Source organism: Anolis sagrei, chromosome 5 (genome assembly GCF_037176765.1).
Source record: "Anolis sagrei isolate rAnoSag1 chromosome 5, rAnoSag1.mat, whole genome shotgun sequence".
In the NCBI taxonomy this organism is placed as follows: domain Eukaryota; kingdom Metazoa; phylum Chordata; class Lepidosauria; order Squamata; family Dactyloidae; genus Anolis; species Anolis sagrei.
The window spans coordinates 160160576-160179149 of NC_090025.1; the positions used below are offsets into that span (position 1 = coordinate 160160576).

Genomic DNA, 18574 nt, shown 5'->3' on the forward strand with positions numbered 1-18574 from the left:
CTTTTTCCCTTTGCTTTTTCTTCTCTCCCCTTGCCCTCCTTTTTCTTTCTTCCCCCTTCCTTTTTCTTCTCCTTTCTCTTCCTTCCTTCCTTCCTTCCTTTCATCTCTACTTTCTCCCTTCTCCAGCTCCGAGGGCCAATTTCACAGCGTCTCCATGACACTCTTCACATCCCATCCCCTTTCTTCCTTTCCCTTCCTCCCTCCTTTCCCTTCTTTCCTTCCTTCCATTCTCCTTCCTTCCCTCTTTACTTCCTTCCTTTCTTCTTCCCCTCCTTTTCCTTCCTTCCCTCTTTCCTCCCTCTCTTACCTTCTTTTCCCTCCCCCTTCCCTCCCTTTTCTTCCATTTCTCCCTTCCTTCACTTCCCCTTCCTTCCATCGCTCCCTCCCTTTCCTTCCTTCCCTTTTTCCTTCCTCCCTTCCCTTTTCCCTCCCACCTTTCCTCCCCTTCCCTCCTTTTCCTTCTTCCCTTCTCTTCTCTCCCTCCTTTCCTCCCCTTCCTTCCCATCTCTCCCTTCCTTCCCTCCTCTCCTCCCATCACTCCATTCCTCCTTCCCTTTCCTTCCTTCCCTCCCTTTCCTTCCTCCCTTCCCCCTCTTTATTCCCTTCCTTCCCCTTCCCTCCTTTTCCTTCTCCCCTTCTCTTCCCTTCTTTTCTCTCTCTCCTTTCCTCCCCTTCCTTCCCTTCCATCTCTCCCTTCCCTCCTCTCCTTCCATCACTCCATTCCCTTCTTCCCTTCCCTCCTTTTCATTCCTCCCTTCCCTTCTTTCCCTCCCTCCTTTCCTCCCCTTCCTTCGCTCCCTTCCTCTTCCTCTCCTTCCATCTCTCCCTTCTCCTTCCTTTCCTCCTTCTCTCCCTACCCATACCTCCGCCCTCCCTTCCCTCTCCCTATTTCCTTCCTTCCTTTCCCAGTGACATCACAAAGGGCCCCATCCCCTAGCAACAGCCAATCATCCACTCCCTCGGAAGAGAAAGCTAAAGGCCCTGCAGCGCTGCCCTCGCGCGTATTTGCGCCTCTTCGAGAATCTCCCCCGAATCGCCGCCCCCGCCCCCTGGGAAACTACCACTCCCAGGATGCTTTGCGGCAAGCGAGGCCACTTCCTGTTCGTGGAGCAAGATGGCGGCGCCGGGAAAGAGGCACGAGAGGAGCGGGAGGGCGGCCGCCCCCTTGGGCTTCGCGGGTGAGGAGGGGTCAGGTCTCTGGGGAACCCGGTGCGGGGACGGGTATTTGGTAACCCCCTGGCAGGTGAAAGGGCTGCCAAACCGCATTAATTCTACAGTGTAGACTAGTAATGGGCCAACTTGGGTCCTCCAGGTGTTTTGGACTTCAACTCCCATCATTCCTAACAGCCTCAGGCCCCTTCCTTTTCCCCCTCAGCCGCTTAAGCGGCTGAGGGGGAAAAGGAAAGGGCCTGAGGCTGTTAGGAATGCTGGGAGTTGAAGTCCAAAACACCTGGAGGACCCAAGTTGGCCCATGCCTGGCCTAGGCCCTTGGAAACAACTTTCTTTCAACTTAACTCCATGATTTGCAGAAGGAACTGAATGGGAGGTTGGCAAAACCACACTTCCCTTCAGTTCCATTCACGTTGCACAAAATGGACTACGTTTTAATAAAGGCATGGGCTGAATAGTCCTTCAGGTTGAAAGGGAAAAAAAGACTGTTTACTGCTATCTTTTGTTACACTTGTATTAAAATCTCAAAGTTTTTGTGTATTTTCATGGGTTTGCTGTGCTAAAATGGATTTTCAGGGAGATACCACAAATAATACAGGCAGCCCCCAAGTTACAGAAAAGATAGGTTCTGTAGGGTTGTGCTTCAGTTGAATTTGTATGTAAGTCAGAACAGGTGCATTTTTGGAGTGTTATTCCAATTTAAAAAAAAACACACACACACACACACACACACATAAAACTAGCATAGGTAAAGTAAAGGTTTCTACTGAGATTAAGTCTAGTTATGTCCGACTCTGGGGGTTGATGCTCATCTCCATTTCTATGCTGAAGAGCCGGCGTTGTCCATAGACACCTCCAAGGTCATGCGGCCAGCATGACTGCATGGAGCACAGAAGCAGTACCTATTGATCTACTCACATTTGCATGTTTTTGAACTGCTAGGTTGCCAAAAGCTGGGGCTATCAGTGGGAGCTCACCCCGCTCCCCAGATTCAAACGCCAACCTTTAAGTCAGCAAGCACAGCAGTTTAACCTGCTGTGTCACCAGGGGGCCCTTGGATAACATAGGAAAGGGTTAACACCCTTGTGGTGTTTGTTTTATGGTCTGTGTCCCTGTTCAGAATACTTCCCCACACTTTTTGTCCCTATGATCATTAGATTTTGAAAAAAATGCTTGTTGTGGAAACAAGGACTGGTGCTAAAGCTTCAGTGGAGACACTTTTTCCCCATGATAACTCTTCCAGGAGTGAATTTCCCATCCTAGAGGCAGATTTCTCTCACTTTCTGTTGTCTCACCCTCATTCTTAACTGTGAGTCATTTATAAATCAGATGATTGTAACCCTCCAGGTACTTGGACTTCAATTCCCAACAGCTGGCAAGCTGGCTGGGATTTCTGGGAATTGAAATCCAAAACACCTGGAGAACTGAAGTTAGCCCATGCCTGGTCTAGCAGCCAAAGGGGAAAATCTCTTACACATTTGAATCATTAAGCTGAATAGCTTAATGTTTAGCTTTGAAACACCTAGTAACTCAAAATCCACAAAAGAATGGTGGCTTAATGGTTAACTAAAATGCACAAAACATACCAGATAAGCTTTCAGAATTCCACTGGATTCTTCATCAGCAAAAGATGATAAAAATCATGCAGGAGAAGAAGAAAAAGTGTCAGTGTTGGAGTCGCAGGCCTACCTTTTGTATCAGATGTTATTGCTGTTGTTCGGTTGACTTGGAGGGATCTCAATGGCAACAAAGACCAATCCCCTCTTGACCAAGTTGGGGCTGAGAAAAAGGATAGCAAAGTTTAAGCTCCAAGCTGAGTAGTGTAATTAGTAGCTGGTTGTTTTTAAAGTAACAACATATTTATTTACAAACGGATTCTTCTTTCTTTTTAGTAATACCAGTTAAGTTCTCTGAAAAGCACCAGTCACCTCACTATCTCTATGTGAAGGAACACAAAGTCAGGGAGGAAAAAGATCATAACAGACCTCAAAACAATACCCTTTTTGTTCTGAATGTCCCTCCATATTGTACAGAGGTGAGTATTTGGGAAAGGGAGGGAGAGCTATATGATCATGGACAGAAGATTGTGGATTATATTGTTGTGTGCCTTCATGTCATTCTGACTTGTAACCATAAAATGATTCTATCATTGAGTCTTCTTGGTGAGACTTTGTATATAATGGAATCAAAGCATCTACAGACGTTGGTATCCACAGGGAGTCCTGGAACAAAACTCTTGACAGATACCAGAGCCCACTGTACACTTATTTCTTAATGATTTCAGCCAGTACACAGTGGATACTGGGAATAAAGAGTTCTGCCTGTATACCTGTGTTATCTTATAGAAATAATATGTTGTACCTTCATAAAGAAGAGGAGACCAAGTATTGAACTAATATAACCTTTGTGCTTTTTCAAAAACTCACATTATTTGTCTTCTTAACTATTGAATTTTAAAATATATTTTTAGCCTTTTAAATAATTTTAGTATTTATACTGTTTAAATTTGTCAGACCAGTTTTATTGTATACCACCCTGAGATTTCTAGATAGAGGACAGGAGACATGTGTCTCTATGTATTTACATATTTGTATGTATAAAATGTAGGGCCTATATACTCTAAGGGCACCAGATCCTGTATGATATTGGAAGCTAAGCTCAGTCAGTTCCTAGATGGGAGACTACTATGAATCCCAGGTGCTGTAGGCTGTATTTCAGAAGAAATATTCATATATACAAATTGGGGTATTTTTGTTTATTGCAATAATTATATCCTGTTCTGTAACAAAGAGATTTCATGGCAGCTTTCAACTAACATAAATAGAGGGCAGAACAACATGGACAGACTACATACAAATAACACAATAGAGGACAGGAACCAAGTTCATGGTGCAGGGAATTGTACATTATTCTGAGGAATAGGCACAGATGAGCTCCTTGGGGATGGTTTCAGTCTTTTAAAAGGTTATTTCCTATAGAGCTGAATCATGCTGTGCTTTGGGATTGTTTATTATTGTTGTTGTGAACAATTCACAGTTTATTCTTGCTTCTGTAGGAATGTTTGTCAAGGCTATTCTCTGGCTTCGGCTCAGTACAGTCTGTTGAGCTGTGTGAAAAGCCAACGCTGGGAGAAAAAAAGAAACTACCCAAAACAAAGTTCTTTGGTGCAAAAAAACCTTTGGTAAGTCATAAACACTGAGCAAGGATGGGAAATACTGAGGTATTTGCATTTGGGGAGGGGAAAGGGAGCTCTCCTGAAACAGATAGGAGCAATTGCTTTCTTTGTGATTTTTTTTTATTGTGAACAATTCACAGCTTATTAGTTGCTTGTGTTTCAGGATCTCTGACTCAGACACTGTCACTTTCATATTTCAGAATTGCACAGTCAAGTATAAAACATATTGTCTTCCTCACCCCAAGTGTATTAGCGGACATCATACTTTAATCTTGGGTGCGGAGGAAGAAAATGCTGGTATGGTATACTGGAGACAAGGGGTCACATTCCAGCTCAGCCATGGAACCCCCCTGGGTAGCCTTGGGCAAGGCATACTTTCTCAGTCTCAGAGGAAGGCAACATGTAAGCCTTTCTGAACAAATCTTGCCAAAGAAAGCCTATGATAGTGTTGGTTTCGGGCCATGAGTAAGACATGACTGGAAAGCACACAAGAGCAACAACAAGGAGAAAGAGTGTTTAGTGTCTATAGCCTGCACACAATACTTTTGCATTTGCTCCCTTTGGCACATGTTTCCAATAGTTACATTAGTATCTCACCCACTGAGGCACATACAGGTGAAAACAAACCCAGCCCGTAATCATGCGCTTCTTGTTTTGCAGGGTTTCCAGGTTGCTTATGTGGTCTTCAAGAGTCCTGCTGGAGTGCAGGCTGCCAAATCTGTATCAACAGATGAGCCCCTAGTGCTATCTTCTAATAAGTATCCTGTGCTAACAGGCATTCAGAGTAAGTTAACTACACTTTCCTAGAGGGTCATTTTTTTTTCTTCTGTGCCTGGCATACAGGTCTGGAAGGATTTTTTTACAGTACATAGTACTTATTGAGAAGAGTTGAACAGATGAGGGTCAACAGCCCTGTGAGTGCTGCAGCACACTTAATGATTTTGGAACTTATTATTCTCATCCAAACCTACATTGTGGAGCTACTGTGAACATACCTTTTGGAACTGCAGCAGGTTGAGAAGAGGCTCCTCAGTTCCGAGTTCATTAGGATATGAATAGGGAATTTGTGGCCACCCAACTGCTGCTAGACCATAGTTCCTATCATTCCTTATCATTAGTCTTGCTGGCTGAGGCAGCTAGAAACTGTAATTGAGTGTCTTTGGGAAGGTCACACATTTTTCACATTTGTTTTGGCAGAAATAATAGTAGGGCTGCAACATGATAAAATGCGAATGCTATCCAAATTGGATGCTTATTTCCCAACTAGAGTTGTTTATTGTGTTAATCTTTTCCCCTTCTACAATTCATTCACCCTCTTCTCACTCAAGTGCTTGCTGTCTTTTTCCACCTTGAATCCCTATATTGGAAGAGAGGTGAGATAAAAATAAACATATATACAAATAACATTTTCCCATCAGTGCCATCACCAGTGACACTAGAACACATTTTCCCTAGTCTTTATAGTGTATTGATTGATTACTGGCCATTTTTAAAAAATATGCAAGAAATAGAATAGAGGGGTAATACTGGGTTTCCAACCACTCCATCTCAGTGGACTTTAAGTCCTATAGCATCGCCACCAGGACCCCCTAATCAGTTGAGAGGTCCCCCATCATGTAGACATATTTCATAGTATTTGTAGATGATGAGGAACTTTTCATGTTTCTAGACTGTGTTTTTATCCTTGGTGCTACTGCTAGGTAATTGTTGACTCTTTTTTTTTATCTCAGAGTGGATTGCTGATTATGCAGCTTCAATTGTGAATCCTGTTGAATTGAAAACAGAAGTGGATACTTTTATGCAAGCCTATGACAAAAAGATTGCAAAGGTGTGGCCTTTTGGAGATGTAATTGTGCTCACCAGACATGCACTTTCCTGGAAGGGTCACTTGCCTGTATGGGTAGAGATTAGTAATGGATGGGCCGAAAACCATTGTGGGGGAATGACCAGTGTTGAACTGGAAGGCTAGAGTCGAAATCCCACTATGCCATGTAACTGACTGGAGATCTTGGACTATTGACTATTATATAGGGTTATTGCAAAGATAATTAGGGATGGGGTGAGTTAACTATAACAAGGAAATTCCTTATAGGGGAAGATGGGATATATTGTCAGAAGTATTTACTTGTAAGATTTCCTTCCTTTGATGGTGATAAAGTAGCAGTGATGACTGAAAGGTGGGATGTAAATTAAATAATGTTGTAAAGCTCCACCAGCACATTTATGTTGGACTTTTGAGAGGGCAAAAACTTCACCAGTCAGTCAATGGCAGCAGGAAGTGTATACATCCTTGCACAATATCTCAGAAAATTAATGTAGAATTATGTAGCAACTGTTACACCAGTGAAAGTCCCCAAGATTCTAGCCAATAATAGAAAAACTGTGCATGCAAATAAGAGTTTTAAAAATATTACTTGTTATATGCCACAATGGAGGCCAGAGTTATTTTTTTCTCTAGTGTCATTGGAGTAAAACTGGAAACATGGTGGTGGGAGCATTGTGTCTGAATTTTTTGGCTGACAGCAAAACCCTAAATCTTGCCAAATGGTTTCTACAGATTTTGGCTCTACCGGAGGCCTTGTTATGGGGGCTTCTTACATCTAAAGGGTTGTAAAGGTCAAGGGAAATTCCTCTCTTGTGTTTCTGAGTTTAAAGGACAGCTATGGGATGTAAGTGAGCAGATTGCGATAGATTTAGAGGAGTGGTACTTCTTTTTGCTCCCCTTCCCATTTCTCCACTTCTGTACTGGTGCAGGAGGAAGAGAAAGCTGAGAAGGAAGACGGTGTCCCAGATGAGGAAGGGTGGGTGAAGGTGACACGGAAAGGCCGGAAGCCAGGACTTCCACGGACAGAGGCAGCCAACCTGCGAGCGTTGGAGAGGGAAAAACGCAAGAGAGCCCGCAAGGAGCTGCTCAACTTCTATGCGTGGCAGCATCACGAGACCAAGAGGGAACGTGAGTAGTGGCATCCCACCTTCAGTCTCTCCCAGTGGAATTTGATGGAAAGGAATGACATACGATTTAATAGGAGTTGCTACCTTCTTCGTGATATAATTTGGTGGGGCAGTGGGCTTATTAACAAAAGACCCTCCTCATAAATGCACAGCAGAGTAACTTATTAGCAGCAGCATGACCCAGGACCAGCAGCCCAAAATGATAAAAAGAACAAAAACACACAGACTAGTGGTATCTCTTCCATAGGAGGCTTTTCTTTGTAGTAAAATAATATAGTTTCACTATTTACAAGAACAAGGTTTCCACAACACAAATAAAGTCCTTTATACTTCTTTCTTTGCTTCCGTGCTGGGCTTCTTCCCCATGCAGATAAACAGCTTCGCTCTCACAAACCCTCCTCTCACACCAAAATTACACAGGAGCTTCACATAGTAGCTTTACACACAGTTTAATACATGAGGCCTTTTTAACCTGGGGCTTCTTACACAAGGCTTCTCTCACACAGAGATTTACCACGCGCTCCTCAGGACACTAGCTTTGGCCCACTGACTCTAACAGGCTTCGGCCTACTAACTCTTTCAGTTCTTGACTCACACTTTTGTAATAAAAAATACCTAGTTAATTTTTAATATTTCTGACAATATCAGTGCGATTATTAAATGGCGTTAGGATATGAGACATTTTATGGGTTTTGTAATTATTTATTTATTTATTCATTCATTTCAAATATTTGTGCCCCGCCCTTCTCAACTCCCTCCCCTTCCCAGGGAGGGGGCACCTCGAGGCGGCTTACAACTGGCAATGATTCAATGCCCCTATATGCACATAATAACATACAATAATTACATATAGATAAAAACATTAAATCAATTCAATTTGAAAGACTTAAAACATTACAGCCTGATGGCCTAATCTAAGCCGAATTCATATGACCAGAGACTCTCATCAGAAGCTTGTCCATAGTCCATTTCCATAGTGATTGTCATCATTACCATTGTCATTGTCAGCATGCTACCCGAAGGCCTGGTCCCACAACCACTTTTTAAACTTCTTTCTGAAGGAAAGGAGGGATGTGGCTAACCTAATTTTACTGGTCAGCAAATTCCACAGGGGGGGCACCACTGAGAAGGTCCTGTCCCTCATCCCCGCCAAGCGCGTTTGCAACAGAGGTGGGGCCGAGAGCAGGGCCTCCCCAGAAGATCTTAAACTTCAAGGTGCGACGTAGAGGGAGATATGTTCGGACAGGTACGCTGGGCCGGAACTGTAAAGGGCTTTATAGGTCAAGATCAGCACTTTGAATTGGGCTTGGAACTGGACCAGCAGCCAGTGGAGCTGACATAACAGGAAAGTGGTATGCTCCCTGTATGACACTCCAGTGAGTAATCTAGCTACTGCCCGTTGGACTAGTTGGAGTTTCCAAACAGTCTTCAAAGGCAACCCCATGTAGAGTGCATTGCAGTAATCTAATTATGTTCTTTGAATTTCTTAGTTTGGGCAAAGTGCAGGCCACATGCAAAGCCCACCCCTTTTATTGCCAAGGGCCTTTTCAGTTAAAAAATGAGAAAGGGTGTGTGGTAGTATGGATGGGTAAAGCTATACACAATATAGTGCAGTGTATGCGTACTGGACAAAGCCCGCCTTAATTTGAAGAGTGTTGTGTTGTTGCTACTACCATGTTTACTTCTGCATATGTGTCTGTAAACATCAACAAAATCTTTTTATATGTCTGGGGAGTTACGAGTACAGCTTGAGTAACTCATTAGTTGAGGTGCCTCTAAATGTACTCTGGAAACAAATACATTTTATTGAGGAAGTATAACAGATTGGCCATTTAACAGATGACTAAGCGGATTGCCCTGGAGAAGGGAAGGGAGATGACAAATGATGCTAACATAGATGCTTTAGTTCCCAGCAGAATAGGCAAGGGAGAGTGGCATTCCAGCACACATCAAACATATGACTATAGAGAGATGGTGGGGAAGATAATACCTTTCCTTTCTTATTTATTGTTTTTAGTATAGAATCAACATAATACTTTCTTGGTATAAAGCCCTATAGGGGGAAAGCCAGGCTATTTGGCAGATCCTATCTCCACATATAAGCTAGCCCAGGCTCTGATATCCTCAGGAGAGGTTTGTCTTTCCATCCCACCACTGTCACACGCACAATTGGTGAGGGCCTTTGCAGTGACTGCCCCTCGATTCTGGAATTCCCTCTACAGAGAGGCCAGAATGGCCACCTCCCTATTTTCCTCAATCAGCAGGCTACAATGCTTTTATTTAGACAAAGCTTTTAGAGAAGGGACTTAGGGGAATAATGCACTTTTCAGACTGAACTGCTTTTAGTGGATTTAGAGGGGGATAAATAAAAAGAGTAACTCTGGCTTACAGTAAATTCAGAAAGAAGGAAAATGAAGACACGTGGGGTGTGAGACGGGTCTGCTGGGCCAGGTCTATCAAAAGTGAGAGTACAAAAGAAAGTGGGGTTTCAGATTATTTGTTACAGATAACGTTGCTTTCTGAAACTATCTGAAGTTCATTGTTTTGGAGGTACAAGAATGTGCACTCAGCTACAAGTTCTACAACAAAGGACAGTAGTGTTACGATAGGCTCTCTTACATTCACTGCTCCTTTCTGATTTAATGTCTCTTGTATTTCAGATATAGCCCAACTAAGGAAGAAATTTGAAGAGGACAAGCAGAAAATTGCACTAATGCGCGCTCAGCGGAAGTTTCGGCCATACTGAGTTGCAAAGCTGTTCCTAAAAGAATGGTAGCCACAGGAAAAACTGCAGAGAGAGTTTTATATAGTACAGGAAGTCAGATCTGATATCCCCTTTTTCTTCAATATTTCGTGGACTGTGACAGCACCGTGGCCTTCAAGAAATTGCCTTCTTGTTTGATAAAGGCACGCAGTGCTGATAGTTCTGAAATTGATATTTGAGTGCATTAATTCTTATTCATCTAGTGCTTTCCTGCCCACAAAGCATGAGCACTTCAAATACAAATTTCAGATGCTGTAAACACATACCTTTGATTGTAAATACATTTTTATATGTTACAACATAATCTTGGTTTATCTGTCTTAACAACAACAACAATAATCTTTATTTTTGTATCCTTCCACCATCTCCCCAAAGGAACTCGGGTCAGCTTACATGGGGAACAATCCCAGTCAAACAGAGATTAAAATAAAACTCAGTAAAAATACAAAACATTATAAAAAGAAACCATCAACAACAATCAGTCGCCAAGCATTGTGGCCATATAATAAACTAAGGGGCGAGGCAGGGCTTGTGCAATACAGCTGCAAGGACAGGGATGATAAAATGCAGGAGCCAGATAAGTTTGGGCTAGGAGGGCCAAGTCAATTAGTGCAATACAACTACAGGGGCAGGAACAATGCTAATGTGTGAAAGCCAGATATTAAGTTATGGCTAGAAGGGCCAAAATTATCTAGTGAACTGATTAATCAAAAGTACATTGGGACATCCACATTTTTAGGTCTTTACAGAAAGTGGAAAGGATGGGTGCCAATTGGATCTCCCTGGAGAGGTGAGTTCCAGAGCTGGGGGGCCACCACCGAGAAGGCCCTCTCCCTTGTCGCCACCAACTGCACTTGTGATGAAAGTGGAAGCGAGAGAAGGGCCTCTCCAGAAGATCTTAGAGCTCGTGCAGGTTCATAGAAGAAGATGAGATTGTGAATATAGGCTGGACCCAAACCATTTAGAGCCTTGTAGATAATAACCTGCATCTTGAATTGGGACAAAACACTTATCGGAAGCCAGTGGAGCTGTTTTCACATGGGGGTTGACAACTCCCTGAACTACTTTGCCACTTTCCCACATTTGCATGTGGTTTGCTGGAAAAGGTCCACAAAACTAGTCCTAAGAAGAGCTGCTCTACACAACTCCAAAAAACTATTAAATGATAACCAAAGCTCATAATCGATTATTGGCAAATTAACAAGCAGTTACTCTGTTTTTTTTTATACATATTCCATCACAGTAAAAATGTTTGCTGTACCATATGGAGGGGATGCACAAATAAGTACCAGAAAACTGAGACTGAGGGCATGTGGCCCCTATACTTCAGATGTCTGCCCGCTCTTACTTTATAGTTCCCCTTAAAGCAGTTCATGATAACTGGAGGAACAGATGTCCCATTATAGAGACACTGAAGACTTGCCGGCTGTGACAGCACCACCTTTTATTTGATACATTAGCTCAAGGTTCATAAACTGAGCTCATAATCACATTTGGGAATTTGAGATACTGGTGGACATCAGTACGATATAACTGGTATGGGTATTTCCCTTCTCACAAGGATGAAGAAACATTCAGAAATTGGATCTGAATTCTAAAAACCAAGCCACTTATTTGAGCATAAATATAGTAGCATAGAATGATAAATACATGTACAACCTTTCTCAGCTAGGATCACCTCTTCCTAGTTAGTTCTGTACTTCCCCACCATCACAAAGATGTGCCAACCTACCATCGCTCTCCTTTGCCAAGTGGAATTTAACTTAAACCAACACGAACAGCAAACACTTTCTCTTTATTGCATTAACTGCTAGTCTATGTAGACCCAAATTGCTTGTTTACAATGGCAGGAACACTACTAGAAGGTATCTATGAATTGCTTAGTACTCTGCTCACCAGTGATGCCTCTTAAAGTAAGATGCAAATGAAGAACTGCACTCAACTGAGCAATTTAGTAAGGATAAAACAAAACAAAAAAACTTTCCATGGACCAAAACACCAATAGATTTTTCTGTACAATCTCTCACAGTGTTTATTCCTTCTGTTCTGTTCTGGATTATAAATTTGCCTTGAGACTTTCATTTTCGTTTAAAAAGGTGCTGATGATCCCAGCCACGTATTCAGGCTCATTGAGGTGGATAAAGTGATTCCCAGGGACCTTAACAAACTGAAAATGCTAAAGGCAAAAAGGAATACAGTGAGAAAAGTACAGAAGAGATAAACAACGAGATATCAGATAATAAACCCATCAGTACTATTATATTTAATGGCCACAAAATTACCTACTTAGCTATGTAACTATCTTCCATCCTGTCATCCACAGACAGCAAAAGTCTGTTGTCCTGTTGACTGACATTTCCACCCCTTACCTTTAGTGACCTCCAGTGGGACAACCACAAGCAGGGTCCCTGTTGCAATTCCCCCTTGCACCAGAGAGTGCTTAGTTGTTTCAGGGAATTCTGGACACTATTTACAGAACTTATATTCTGCCATATAGTTAAGTTCTCTTTGTCACAAATTAAGAGATGATGGGAGAAAAATAATCAATAGAATAAAAATAAAATGCAACAGCTCAGAGAATACAATCATAAACTAGATCTAGATTTTTTTTATTCATTCATTACATCTCACCTTTTCCCCAGCATTACCTACAACCCTGTGAAGCCTATCACAACATGCATAAAACCCACAAAAATGACTTTTTAAAGTAAGAATGAATTCTAAATCTCATATCCAGCTTCTTGCAATTAAAATGGCGGGACTGACCTAGCTCTATCCTTACATTTTTCTTCCCCTTGATATAAATTTACAAAAATAGTACAGGCTACATAATAATACAGTAGTGTCTCACTTATCCAACATAAACAGCCTGGCAGAAAACTGGATAAGCGAAAATGTTGGATAATAAGGAGGGATTAAGGAAAAGCCTACTAAACATCAAATTACGTTATGATTTTACAAATTAAGCATCAAAACATGCTTTATAACAGTGGTTCCCAATCTGTGGTTCCCCTGATGTTTTGGCCTTCAACTCCCAGAAATCCTAACAGCTAGTAAACTGGCTGGGATTTCTGGGGATTGTAGGCCAAAACACCTGGGGACCCACAAGTTGAGAGCCACTGTTTTATAACAAATCGACAGAAAAAGCAGTTCAATACATGGTAACATTATGTAGTAATTACTGTATTTACGAATTTAACACCAAAACATCGCAATGTATTGAAACAGATGTGGATTCGGGCAGGAGGCAGACTGAGTTGGATAATACAGAATGTTGGATGAGCGAAGGTTGGATAAGTGAGACCATTCATAATTGTGGTATCCTCGAAACTCCTCTGTTCTTCAAGGCTTCTACTCACCTGTTTGTATGAGGCTCTGTATGCTTCCAAAACTATCGCTATAAGATGAGAATGATGGGATCCAATTCTAAACATCCCATCTTCTGTTCTAGAAAGAAAATTTGAAAGCTTAGAAGTTTATGGCTTTGAGTAAGAACAGAAATTATAATTACGTTAAGATGTTTGAGAGATCAGTTGTGTAGCTCTTGTTACATTCGAGGGAAGCCTATATTTAGTCTTCCAACGGGCATTATTGATGGACACAAGAGATTGGTGGAATATGGGGCCAGATTGGTACTAGGAAACCATAATGATGAGCGATTCAACATTAATTTCATGACCTTTAATATCCTTCTACAATGAAGTAACTATCATTCAGTAACTATCATATCATTCTTGGGACAGACAAGTGAAGTGCAACATATCCTTTCTTTTAAGTCAGAAGAGCAACAAATGTCAAGTACCCTATTTCACACATTTTATCCTCTTTTTTTTTTTTTTTTACCAAACAATGAGGGTGCAACTATTACACGATGGGAAAAATTGTGCCAGTTTTATGAACCAATACAATCATTTATTATTAAACTGCTGTTAAAAACAAATTGAGAAAATTTATAAGAGGGTCTAAAAAAACACATTTACATATTTCCACTTACTCATTTGCCCACCTTACACCATTTCAGGCACGGCTGGCACTTCATTCACTCACATATGCTCTTATTTGCCTTTCAGGCATGGTGCCTCATGTGGCTGAATGAAGCATCATGCCTGAAAGAAGATTAGTGAGTGAATGAGCTAATAATAATAATAATAATAATAATAATAATAATAATAATAATACACTTTATTTATATTCTGCCCTTCTCCACTAGGGGACTTAGAGTGGATTACAGCATTTACATATACAGGCAAATATTTCATGCCTTTGCAGTCATATACAATGAAGACACACAAACAAAGGCAAAGGCTTCTTTCATTTCCAGCTTCTGGAAGCAGTGCTCATCTCTGGCTCTGAGGAGATGTTTTTTTTCTCTACTTTCAATCTGAGGAACCTGCGTTGTCACTTTCTGGTTGTGTGGTTGGCAAGATTGCTTGGAGTATCTCTGCCTTTTCCCACCAAAGTGGTACCTATTTATCTACTCACGTTTGCATGTTTTTGAACTGATAGGTTGGCAGGAACTGAGCTGACAGTCGGAAGCTCACCCTGTCTCGTGGATTCAAACTGCCAACCTTTACATCAGCAGTTCAGCCACCCTTCAGGTCAGCAGTTCAGTAGCACAAGGGTTTAACCCATTGCGCCACTGAGGCTCCCAAGTGCCAGTAAAGGTATTTAGGGCAGAAAGGCACAAGGAAGGGAAGCCTAGCTGCTAGTATACTGTTTACAGAGGGGAAGGCCATCTTCCTCCATACCATGTGCTAGTTGTCTCATCTGCCAAGAGTACACTGGGCTGATAAATCAAGGATGCGAATATTATGAGAGGAACACAAAAATACTAACTTTGTGAATGTTAGTGAAATATGGCCTATGGCACTTACAAGATTATCAGTACATCAGCCTGGATTTTTTTCACGTAAGTCACTTGATGTTGGAAAGGTGTAGAAGAGCTGATATGCTATATGTGAAAGATAAAATGGCAGACCAGCAAGTGAAACATGATAAAAACAGTGAATCCATTTTTCTATCTTATGGGAATACTCGTACATCTAACCCAGTGCTTTACAGATTGTGTCTCCTTTGCTTGGTACACTGGCTGGAAAAGTCAGTTAATGCTGACTCTTCTCACTAAGTCCACAGAATGTAGTATTTCAAAGATTTAGCTAGTTCAGTGATTTTAGGAAAGAAGCAAGTAGGGGGTGGAAAATGATAAAGAAAACATTAAGTGGCTTTGGATAAGTCTATTACAAAATACCATAGATATCTGCTAGGAGAAGTAGTAAAGAATCCACCGCATCCCAGCACACACTATTGCATATATGACAAATGGGAACTGCCAGGTGACCAGCAACACCTGAAGCCACACTGGCTTTCCTCACCCTCTACTGCAAGAGATAAAGGTGGAAAAGAAGGATTTGGCAGAGATGGGAAATTTGTTCAAATTGACCCAACATGGTTCCTCTATCATACATACAGGTGCACATATTTCAGACTCTTGAACTTCCCCAAACGTCATTTAGTGGTGGTGGTGGGGGGGGGGAGATGTGTTGAAACATTTGTGATATTTCATAACAAGGGGCAGCCCTCCCTCCACCCACTCCATGCCTGTTAGGGAAGACTCCCAAAAATACAGCAGAGCATCCAAAAATACAAACAAGATACTTATAGTTGAGCATTCAGCTCACAGCAAGCAAAGCGTGAAGTGTTGTGGCTAGAAAATAATTAGAGCTTAGGAAGCAAAGATGCCAAATTCAATCTTTAAAGTTACAAAATGTTTATTTACAAAGATAATAACTACATTTCTTTATAGTAAAGAACTGGGTCGGAGCTACTCTCTAACTCCATCTCTTCTTGGGTTCAAAAGAGAGGGGAAAATCCACGAGCACTATATCTCTCCTGACACACACAAGCAGAGATAGAGCTCAATACAGTAAGATGTAAAAAGCAGAAGTCTGAAACAAAGGCACGCACCTCAAAAAGTATCTATTCTACATAACCAATCAGAAAGAGCAGAAAGAGAGAGAAGAGAACAAATCAATATAGAGTGTTTCCTCACTTATTGCGGGTCTTACGTTCCAGGACCACCTGCAATAAGTGAAATTCCGCAAAGTAGGGACATATATGTATGTCTCCCATCCACCCTCCTTCTAGAAGATGGACACTCTATCTCTCAATTAATCTCTCTCTCTCTCTCTTTGGAGTGCGTGCCCACTGTTCCTTCCAGGCGGGGGCAAAAAAGAGGAAAAGAGGAGAAAGAGAAAGAGAGAGATTTATCCCCGGCTGGCGCTGATCTCGAGCTGGAATTGAAAGCTGTCTGAGCGCTGCTTTCCCTCCACCTCAAGCTCGTGCCCAGCCTGTATTCCAACTGTTATTCAGATGGCCGGGGATTCCCTCAGCCTGTTTCTAAGCTAACACTGTTCTTCATTGAGGATTGCAGACTTGGGGTTGAATTCCAACACTTTCATCCTGAAAAAGGGCTTTGCAAAAATGAAATGGACTTCTGGTTTTGTTTTAGGAGCCTGATGCATCCCATTGCAGGGGTAGAAAACTGCCTCCTGGTCTCCCAGTGCCCTGCTCACTCTGACTTCAAATAATAACTTGCCTTCAGGCTGAGAAAGGCGGTATATAAATACGGTAAATAAATAAATACACAAGGATTAAAAAATACACTTACCAAGGTGGCTCTTATGTCTCTGTTATAAACCAAACCTGTAGGAAAAGAGGAATTACATCTCAAATTATGAGAAAATTGACCTGAAGGAAAGTTTGTTTAATAAGGAAATTTTAAATAGTAAGTAGGAAACTAGACTAAAAGTTAAAAGCCTAACATCTGGAAGGAAAAAAAACACTTTAGCCAATGTAGCAGATCAACAGATCCAAAGCAAATCTTGGAAAAGTACTTCCTTTGGACTACAATTCCCAGAAACTCCATCCACCAACCAAACCTTTGAGAGAAGTCCATATTTTTTCTAAGCCTTAGGCAGAGTCAAATCTGACACTAGAATTAATAGAAATCTCAGGCTGGGCTTTTACAAACCTGCCATTCGGGGTATTTTAATTTGAAGAGGCAGGCTTAAACTTGGGGTCTCCTAGACGTGAAGTAGATTCCATTGTCTGTTTAGCTCTTGCCTGGCTCAAAACAGACACCTCACTGCAGTAATGTCTTACCTCCTGGCACTTTGGTAGCTCCTCGCTCCAGCAATATCCTCCCACTTTCTTCCGTGAGATTACTGTTTGCCTCTAGCAATCTAGGAAAGTCAAAAACAAACAAGACTAGGTTGTTGTAGGTTTTTTCGGGCTATATGGCCATGTTCTAGAGGCATTTTCTCCTGACGTTTCACCTGCATCTATGGCAAGCATCCTAAGGATGCTTGCCATAGATGCAGGCGAAACATCAGGAGAAAATGCCTCTAGAACATGGCCATATACCTGAAAAACCTACAACAACCCAGTGATTCTGGCCATGAAAGCCTTCAACAATACATTAAACAAGACTAGTTTGGCACTATAACAGTATCTTAATCAAAACTGGGGAGACTTTCCTTTTTTAGATTGCAGCTCCAAAATTTGCCAACCAAGTACCGAGATTCTAAGATCAATCATCCAAGTTGGTTAATTTTTGCTTGTGAATTGATTACTAATGGAAAAGTAGAAACTTGATGAACCATTGATTGTAACGACACCGAGGAGCCAATCTAGTGCATTGCTTTTGAGCATTGGACTATGACTCTTGCGACTTCACATGGCCATAGAAATACAGTTTGGGGGGGAGGGGGTCATGTCAGGAGCAACTCGAAAAACTGCAAGTCGCTTCTGGTGTGAGAGAATTGGCCATCTGCAAGGACGTAGCCCAGGGGACGCCTGGATGTTTTGATGTTTTACCATCCTTGTGGGAGGCATCTCTCATGTCCCCGCATGGGGAGCTGGAGTTGACAGAGGGAGCTCACCCACACTCTCCCCGGATTTGAACCTCTGACCTGTTGGTCTTCAGTCCTGCCGGCACAAGGGTTTAACCCACTGCGCCACAGTGGGTGATCTTGAGTAAGTTACATTAACTAGGCCTCAGAGGAAGGTGAAAACAACCCCCTTCCAAACAAATCTAGCCAAGAAAACTCTGTGGAAGATTCACCTTACTTCCATAATTCAGAAATGATTTGATGGCACCTCACATGTTTGAACTGCCATTTACCTAGGAATAAAATACACATGTTTGTGGCTCATTTATTTTAGAGACTACCATCAGAGAACACTGTATGTATATTTGTGTGCATGTGCATGCTTGTATGCACCATCAGGTTGCCTCTTGACTTATGATGACCCCATTGATTTTTATTAAATTTAATAGATAAACAATTCCACATACAAAGGGCACAAAAAGAACTAGATCCTCTCTGCTCTTAGCCTGAAGTCTGTGGAGAACTTTGAAAAAAATGGGGATATTTTGGGGACTATAATTGCCAGAATGCTCCTTCCAAGATGGCCAATAGCCTTTGTAACCCAAAGAAGTGAAATGGCCAAGC

General features: G+C 41.8%; 2 protein-coding genes across 2 annotated transcripts in view; one reads left to right on the forward strand and one right to left on the reverse strand.

Moving 5' to 3' along the window:
* The first annotated feature begins 1048 nt into the window (after nt 1-1048).
* RRP7A (ribosomal RNA processing 7 homolog A) lies at nt 1049-10365 on the forward strand. The gene is made up of 7 exons (XM_060777169.2): nt 1049-1178; nt 3063-3205; nt 4226-4351; nt 5006-5129; nt 6076-6173; nt 7100-7298; nt 9958-10365. Exons 1-7 carry the CDS (start codon nt 1115-1117, stop codon nt 10041-10043), a joined length of 840 nt encoding a protein of 279 aa, XP_060633152.2. The 5' UTR covers nt 1049-1114; the 3' UTR covers nt 10044-10365.
* Nucleotides 7533-18574, reverse strand: part of SERHL2 (serine hydrolase like 2) — a 34629-nt gene continuing 23587 nt past the window's right edge. Inside the window, exons 8-12 of the mRNA XM_060777168.2 lie at nt 17223-17302; nt 16729-16763; nt 14936-15012; nt 13421-13508; nt 7533-12237 (exon numbers count right to left, since the gene is read on the reverse strand). Coding sequence (XP_060633151.2) covers nt 12118-12237; nt 13421-13508; nt 14936-15012; nt 16729-16763; nt 17223-17302 — 400 coding nt within the window. The 3' untranslated portion in view covers nt 7533-12117. The remainder of the gene's footprint in view (nt 12238-13420; nt 13509-14935; nt 15013-16728; nt 16764-17222; nt 17303-18574) is intronic.